At 38.3% G+C, this 9017-nt stretch overlaps 1 protein-coding gene across 4 annotated transcripts in view; it reads right to left on the bottom strand.

Annotated features, from left to right (window-relative positions):
* Positions 1-803: 803 nt before the first annotated feature.
* Hira (histone cell cycle regulator) overlaps positions 804-9017 on the bottom strand; it is a 96948-nt gene continuing 88734 nt past the window's right edge. For 2 of the 4 annotated variants that reach the window (XM_076859527.1, XM_076859586.2), the window contains one exon: positions 804-1592. In XM_076859527.1, the coding sequence (XP_076715642.1) occupies positions 1153-1592 (440 nt within the window). In that variant the 3' untranslated portion in view covers positions 804-1152. Of the gene's footprint in view, positions 1593-2919; positions 3007-9017 lie in introns of all 4 variants that reach the window. The other 2 variants (XM_076859614.1, XM_076859558.1) reach the window with 2 other exon arrangements.

Here is a 9017-nt window from a genome sequence, read left to right as displayed (position 1 = left end):
CAGCTGGCAAGGTACTGGGGGGTGGGGGGAGTGCACAGCCTTACCTGTGTTTGAAGATTCTGTAATTTTAACTCCTTTCCCATGGATCAGCATCTTGTCCACTTTCTAAGAAAATTCCAGCTTTCCTGATAATTTTTAATTATTGATTACAATAACTACACTCAACTTTGTACTTATTGTTTCATGAAATTGGCTAAGTAGTCATCAATCCAGCCCTTGGTACCCAGCATGATCAGGACCTGGGGCACAACTAGGCTAGAACCAAGAATTAGAATGCCTCATTTGGCAGATGACATGTGCAAGGTGGCCCACTTGCTAGCCCCAGGCCAGCTTTAGGAGCTACACCACCAGAAAAGTGACTTCCATACTGAGAAATGAATTTATGCGTGGGGGGTGGGGATCAGATGAAATCAAAGGATCCTTTCAAGTTGAGATGTTTTCTCACTGCCTACTTCTTTTTTTTTTTTTTTTTTAAAGAGAGAGTGGAGAGAGAGAGAGTGAGAGAGAATTTTTTAATATTTATTTTTTTAGTTTTTCGGCAGGCACAACATCTTTGTTTGTATGTGGTGCTGAGGATTGAACCCGGGCCGCACGCACGCCAGGCGAGCGCGCTACCGCTTGAGCCACATCCCCAACCCCTCTCACTGCCTACTTCTTAGGAGAAAGATCCACAGTGGGGGAAGGAAAGTGGACATCAGAAGGAAAAGGAAGGGGAAACCACAATAATTTGGTATCCAATGCGTATTCATTTATTTTACACTTACAAAAGAAATCACCCTCCCATTTGCCCCATCCCCCAAAAAACATCTCTTTTTACAAACATTTAAAAATTAAACCAAATGAATAGACAAGTTAATTTCAGTACAATTATTTTTCAGTGTAGCTGTCATAATTAGAGTTTAAATTTCCTACAAGTGACCAATGTCCAAGTTACTTATAGGGAAATCCTGATTATTGGCCAAAAGAAAAATTCCATATTACAAGTTAGCAAATTCTAGTACAAAAATAGTCCATGTGTTGGAACAGCTTTCCTTTTACATAGGTCTCAAGTCAGTCTTCTGACTGTATAACACTTAATGTTTGCAGATTCTTGCTCTCATAAATGGCTCATTCGTCATAGCTGAAGCAGCACAGTGCCTGGAGCTGCAGGGGCTAGTGTCCACCATGGGGCCGTATTGGAGATGGCAGGCCCAGGAACATCTTGCTGGCCCCAGGGCAGAAGGGCACAACCCCAGCCCCAGCTCTGCATGGGGACCCTGGAGAGAGGAACGAGCTGTCCCTTTCTGAAGCAAGAACAGGCCCAGGACACAGGGCACGTCCACCTAGGGAGCTGGGCTGGTGCTGGTGCAGGACAGCACATTGCCTGCCAATGTCTCCTCCTACTGCGGACTGGCCAGGTGAGAGGCAACCCTGGGCATCATTAGCAGTGAGAGTGTAGCCCTGCCCTTGTTGCTGCTGGGGCAGGTCGGGGCAGGCTACTTGTCCCTCAGGATGTCGAGTTGTTCCTGACACTCGGTGAAGAGGCGCTGGAAGCGGAGGTTTTGCCCAATGACTGGCAATAGCTCCTTTAGCAATTCCCTCTTCCGCAGACCCTGTAGACACAGAGTGACAGCTGAGTGAAAGTGTCAGGAAGGAGACCCAGATATCATGGGACATTTTCCTGGCCTGGTAGACACCCTTGTCTGCTCAATGGAGAAACCATAAAGGGAAAAGAATGATTCCTCTGCATATGATGAACCCTGGTGAGTTAAAAGGCTGGACTGGGCTATGCCATGTGTGAGACAGAGTGAAGGGGAGTACTATAGTACAGGGATAAAGGAGGGAAGGCTGGGACAGGCTCTGTAGACCTTTTAATTGACAGGACAGTGGCTATAGGGACTTGACATTCTAGGACAGGATGGAGTTGGCACATGAGGGCTGAAGGTCAGAAGGGTGGGCATTCAGGAGAGTCTGCTCCTTATGCTGATGCTCCCTAGGCACTGGAGCTCAAGCCTGAGGTATGGAGGCCCTGGAGGGAAGCATCTGGTTTTATTAGTATCGATAATCTCTGCCCTTGGCTCTTGTCCATGCTTCCCCTAGCCAGGGCACACTGGCACCATAGTCTGCAATACGTGCTGCTAGGTGGGCTCTCTGCTGCTCAGGCCAAAGAGCAGACCTTGAGTAGGACAGCTACTTCAAAGGGAAAACAGCTAGCCACATAACATTTATCACCGGAAAAGAAGGCCCAGGATTTTAAAGTAAGTGTGACACAAAAACCCATAAAAAGACTAGAAATGATGGGAGAAAAACCAAGTATAGATATTACGTTTAGCAACACAGGTATTGATAGGATAAGTAGGAGGGTAGTTGCTGCTGAAGACCAAGTCAGGTCAGATGTAAGAGAAGCTCAGGCTCCAACAGAGAGGAAAAACTATATGGGAAAAGTAAAGTGCAGCAGAGAGGTCCAACAATTACATAATAGGGTTCCATAGGAGAGATGAAAGGAAATACTTGGGAGAAATGAGTAGACTTCATATAATTAAGGAAAAATCAATGGCTTAGATTGAAAGGCTCTCTAGAGTGCTGACCAAGTAAGATATGGAAAAACTAACATCTTGATACGTTAGAATGAAATGTGTATAATCTGCAATATCAAAGAAAAATTCTGAAATTTCCTAAAGGAAAAGAGCATACAAACTACAAAGAAGAGACTCTAAGATTCATAGTAAACTAATATTATGAGCAAATGAGAAAAAAATTATCTAATCTAGATTTAAATTAAGCCAAACTATTGTTTGTATATGAGGATGTAATAAAAATATTCTTAGGGCTGGGGATATAGTTTAGTGGTAAAATGCATGCTTACTATATATGAGGACCTACGTTTGATTCCCAGCATCATACATAGACAAAAAGCAAAAACAAAATAAACTTATAGACCTCAAAATATTGCCATGAGAAGGATTCTGCTCACAAAATTTTTTGTAGGAAATCTTCAAAGTAAGAAGAGGTTAAATCCAGAAGATGCTAAAAGAGGTATAAGAAAGAATATGATCAATTCTTTTCATAAAATTTATATATTTATATTCATAAAATTTATAAATGCAAGTAGACTGAACATGGTGATGAAAAAAATATAACCAAACTAGCCATATTATGCTGGCAAGAAACACATAAGGCTAGGGACATAGATCAATCAATGGTGGGTCATACCTGGCATGTGTGAGGCCCTGGGTTCAACCCCCAGCACTGTAGGGGTTAGAAAACACACACATGCAAAAACACAGAAGCTGAAAGTTGAAAGTTAAAGATAGAAAAAGTAATGTTGTAAAAACTAAAGAAAGCACTCATTTTATAGTTACCAAAGTGGACAATAAAAAAAAAAAAAAAAAGAAAGAAAGAAAACTTTAGTAAAATAGAGTCAAAAAAGAGGGACAAAACCAACCTCCAAGGGGGAGATTTTAATACACTCTCAATTAGTGATTGGTTAGAAGGACAAAACTGTGCATGTTGAGTTAATACAAACCCAACATTTAGCAGATATGACCTAATAGATACATAGAATGAGGCATCCACAATGGTAATATTTATTTATTTATTGGTACTAGGGATTGAACCACTGACTCACATTCACAGCCCTTTTTGAGACAGGCTCTTGCTAAGTTGCTGAGGCTGGCTTTAAACTTGGGAGCCTCCTGCTTCAGCCTCCTGAGCTGCTGAGATTACAGGTGTGCACCACTTCAGCCACCAAAGGACTTTAAAGAACACACCCCCACCCTCCCTCCCTCCTTTCTTCTTCATTGTCCACCTCCCTTACTCTTTCTCTTTTTGTACGGGTGATTCAACCTAGGCCTTGTGCATGCTAAGCATGCACTCTGTCACTAAGCTATAACCTCAGCCTCATGGAACACATGTAATTCTTAGGCATAAATAGAAATATAAAGTTTTTCTCTAAAAGCAGATCTTAACAGATAAACATGAGATGGTGGTTCAGTATGGGTCAAATCCAGGTCAAATCTATTTTGGTAAACAGTTTTATCCAAATGTAGCTACACATTTGTTTATGTACCATACTATAACATTAGTGTTCAGTTTGGATTTTTATGGGTTTGCAAAGCCTGTTCTTTTTTTTTGGTACTGGAGATTGACACCAGAGTCTCTACCACCAAGTTATACCCCTAGCCCTTTTTATTTTTTATTTTGGGACACAGGCTCACCAAGTTGTTGAGGTTAGCCTCAAAATTTTGATCCTCCTGCCTCAGAATCCCAAGTGCTGGGATTATAGACCTGCAATATCACTCCTGGCTTACCATCTATTCTGTTTTTGGGGGGTGGGGCGGGGGACAGTGTTGGGGATCAAACCCAGGGCCTTGTACACATAAGGTAGACGCTCTACTGTTGAGTTGCAATCCTAGACCCTTAGCCATTTGTTCTTTAGATAGGAAATCTGTCTACTCTTCACATAAATCACATTCTCTGACTAAAATACAAGTGAGTAAAACTCAGAGGTCAAAGAGAAAATTCACTTTAATTAACTGAAATTAAAAATTACTTATATGACAAAAGAATAGGAAAAAAAAAAAAAACAAAACCCTAAATACTCCCAAATTGCTGTGATTCACCTGAAGGCATTTGCAAGAGTAAATAGTTTATGAAGCTGGGTGTGGTGGTGCATGCCTATAATCCCAGAAGCTTGGGATGCTGAGGCAAGGAGGATTGAGACTTCAAAGCCAGCCTCAGCAAAATCAAGGCACTAAGCAACTCAGTGAGACCCTGTCTCTAAATAAAATACAAAATATGGCTCAGTGGCCAAGTGCCCCTGAGTTCAATCCCTGGTATGAAAAAAAAAAAAAAAGTTTATGAGCTGGGTATAGTGGTGCATATCAGTAATGATAGTACTGAAGGCTGAGAGGATTATTTGAGTTCAAGAGTTCCAGAGCAGCCTGGGCAACATAGTGAGACCCTCATGTCAAGAATAAATAAGTAAATAAATAAATCAATTGAAAGATAAATAGATGAGTACCACATGTGGTGGTGCACACCTGCAATCCCAGGGCTTGGGAGGCTGAGGCAAGAGGATCACAAGTTTGAAGCCAGACTCAGCAATTCAGCTAGACCTTGGCAACTTTAGCAAGACCCTGTCTCAAAATAAAAAATAAAAAGGACAGTGAACGTTGCTCAGTGATAAAGTAGCCCTGGGTTCGATCCCTAGTACCAAATAAAAATATAAATTATTCTCTCGGAGAACATATATGACTAAACAAAATCTGAAAAACCATACTTGAACAAAACGAGAATAACAATTCAGAGAAAGAAAAATATAAAAAAGAACAAAACAGAAATTCTGAGTTGAAAACCACAATAACTGAATTGAAACAATTCAGCAGAGGAATTCAATAGTAGATTCAAACAGGCAAAAGGAAGAATTATGGAGTCTGAGGAGTAAAAAGAAAACAGAACCTAAGGGACTTATAGAACAACATGAAGTACATTGATGTACACATTATAGGAATTCCAGATGGATAATAGAGAAAGCAGTAGAAAGCTTATATGAAGAAATAATGGCCAAGAACCTTTCAAATTTGAAGAAAGACATAGATTTAAAAATATAAGAACCTTAATGAACCTTAGTAAGAAAACCTCAAAGGAACCCACACTATAATCAAACTTTGGGAAGGTGAAGACAGAATCTTGATAGCAGCACAAGAAAGTGACTTACTGTATAAAAAGGATACTCAATAAGATTATCAGTGTAGTCAGAGGGATGGCATATCTAAATTACTAAAATTAGAAAAAAACAAAACAAAACAACCTGTCAACTGAGAATACTATATCAAGCAAAACTTTCCTCCAAAGGATGGAGATATTAAGACATTTCCAGATAACTGAAACTGAGGGAGGGAGTTCATTACCACTAGACCAGCTCTATATGAAGTGCTAAATGGAGTCCTTTAAGTTGAAACAAAAGGATGTAAGTAACATAAAAATTTCTCCAGTAAAAGTTAAAAATGGACAAATATAAAAATCTGTATTATTGTCTGGAGATGCAGCTCAGTAGTGAAGCACTTGCCTAGCATGTGTGAGGTCCTGGGTTTGACTCCCCAATATGGCAAACAAAACAAAACAAGAAAACTGTAATTATTGTACTTTTGGCTGGTTTTGCCTATAGGATTTTAAAAAGACAAGAAACAAAGAAATAATTATAAATCTGTTATAAAGAGTACACAATATAAGGATATAATTTATAATGTCAACAACCCAAAATGGGCAAGATGGAGCTATAAAGGAGTAGACAAATCTTGTATGCAACTGAAATTAAGCTGGTATCAGTTTAAAATAGGCTGTATAACTTTAGAATATTATATGTACTGTCCTTGGAAACCACAAAGAAAATATCTATAGAGTATTCACAATAGGAAATGAGAAGGGAAACAAAACATGTCACTAAAAAAAATCAATTAAATACAAAGAAAGATAGTAAAGGAGGAAATGAGAGACAAAAAAAACTATAGCCAGGCATGGTGGTGCACACCTGTAGTCCCACCTACTCTGAAGGCTCAGGCAGCAGAATCTTTTGCGCTCAGAAGTTTGAGGCAGTCTGAGCAACACAGTGAGACTCATGTTTAAAAAATAAAATGAAACAAACAAAAACCCCATAAAAATACAAAAAATTTAAAAATATGAGCATCCTAAGTCTTTACCTATCAGTTATTACTTTCAGTATAGATAGATTAAATCTTTCAATAAAAAAATATGGATTGGCAGAATGAAGTAAAAACAGGAACCAACTATATTTGTCTATAAGGAATTTACTTTAGATTTAAGGACAAACATAAGTTGAAAGAGAAAGGATAGGGGGAAAAACACTCCATGCAAATGGTAAGCAAAAGAGAGCAGAAATAGCTGAACACATTGAGTATCCTTTATCCAAAATGTGTGGGATTAAAAATATTTCAAATTTTGGAATATCTGCATGTACATGGATTTTGGGGTTGCAACCCAAGCCTGAACACAAATTCATTTATGTTTCATATATGCCTTATAAACATTGATCAAAGGTAATTTTATATAATATTTTTAGAGTGCCTGTGTTTTGACTGGGAACTGTCATATAAGGTCAGGTATGAAATGTTCTACTTCTGGTGACATGGTGGCATTCAAAAAGATTCCAATTTGGGAGTATTTCACATTTTGAATTTGTGGATTAGGAATGTTAATCTGCACTAATATCAGACAAAACAGACTGTTGTAAACTATTATGCTGTAAACATCACAAAAGACAAAGGACATTATATAAATGTCAATTCAGTGAGTATTGTAAATTTAAATGCACCAAACATCAGAACTTCCATATGTATGAAGCCAGCTGTCAAAATTGAAGAGAGAAAGCACTCAATAAGAGCACTTCAATATCTTACTGTCAATAATGGGGAAAACAACCAGACATGATCAATAAAAAAACAGAAGACCTGAACAACAAAAAGCCAATTGGACCTAATGAACATATATAGAATGCTCCACTAAACAACAGAATACTTGTTTTTCTCAAGTGTAATGGAACATTCTCCAGGATACACTGTATGTGAGATCACAAAATAAGTCTTAATACATTTACAGACTGAAATTGTACCAACTATCTTTTCTGACCACAATGGAATGAAATTGTAAATCAACAGCAGAACGAAAACTCAAAAATCCCCAAATTTGTGGAAATTAATAAAATATCACTTTTAGGGATAGAGATAGAGATACAGTTAGTGGTAGAGCACTTGCCCAGCATGTGTGAGGTCCTGGGTTCAATCCCCAGAACCGAAAACAAAACAAAACACCCTGTCAAATAACCAATAATATGAAGAAACCATAAGGGAAAACAAAATATATTGAGACAAATGAAAATACAATATATCAAAACTCATGGGATGCAGTGAAAGTAGTGTTAAGAGGGAAGTTCATAACTGTAAAAGCTCACAGTATGAAAGAAAGATTTAATATCAACAATCTAATTTTATACCTCAAGGAAACAGAGAACAAACTAAACTCAAAGTAAGAGCTAGAATAGAAACGCATGCCTATAAGCCCCCCTGCCTATAATCCCAGCTACACAGGAGGCTGAGGCAGAAGGATCTTGAGTTTGATGTTTCAAAATAAAAAACAAAAAGGAGCTGGTAATGTAGCTCAGTGGTAACGTATGTCTGAGTTCAATTCTCAGCACCATTTACACCATCTCCCTGCAAAGTCAGTAAAAGAAGAAAACAATAAAGATTAGAGCAGAAACACAAAATAATGATAATAAAACCAGGAGTTGGTTCTTTGAAAAGATCAACAAAATGATAAATGTTAGCTAGACTAAATGTGGGTGGTGTGAGGTGGGGTGGGGTGGAAGGGAGAGAGAGAAACAACTCAAATAATGAAAATCAGAAAGGAAAGAGAGGACATTATAACCAATGACTCAAAAATAAAATAGACTGCTCCAGGAAGGCACATGCTTAGCTGAGTGGCCCATTAGGTTCAATCCCCAGTATAAAAAACAAAAACAAAAGGAACATGTGTAAGAATGCTATTATTTTGTATGTATGGTGCTGGGGTTCAAAATCTGGGCCTTATGCTTGCTAGGCAAGTGTTCCATCGCTGAATTAAATCCTCAGCCCCAAGAGAATATTATTAATAATTGTATGCTAATAATTGGATAAATTAGATGAAAGGGATACACACTACCCACCAAGACTGAATCATGAAGAAATAAAAAAATCTGAAATGACTTCTAATTAGCAAGTAAACTGAATCAGTAATCAAAACCTCCCCACCAAGAAAAGCCTAGGACCAGATGATTCCTCTAGTGTATTCTACAAAACACTTAAAGAACTAACATCCATCTTCCACATACTCTTCGGAAAACCTCAAGAGGTCAGAACACTTCCTAATTCATTCTATGAAGCCAAGATAACCCTGACTCCAAAGTCAGAGAGAAAAACTATATGCCAATGACCCTTGTGAACACTGACAAAAAAAAAAAAAAAAAAAAAAATCTTAATAAAACA

Source organism: Callospermophilus lateralis, chromosome 1 (assembly GCF_048772815.1).
Source record: "Callospermophilus lateralis isolate mCalLat2 chromosome 1, mCalLat2.hap1, whole genome shotgun sequence".
Taxonomy (NCBI): Eukaryota; Metazoa; Chordata; class Mammalia; order Rodentia; family Sciuridae; genus Callospermophilus; species Callospermophilus lateralis.
This window is presented reverse-complemented; position numbering and strand designations above follow the sequence as displayed.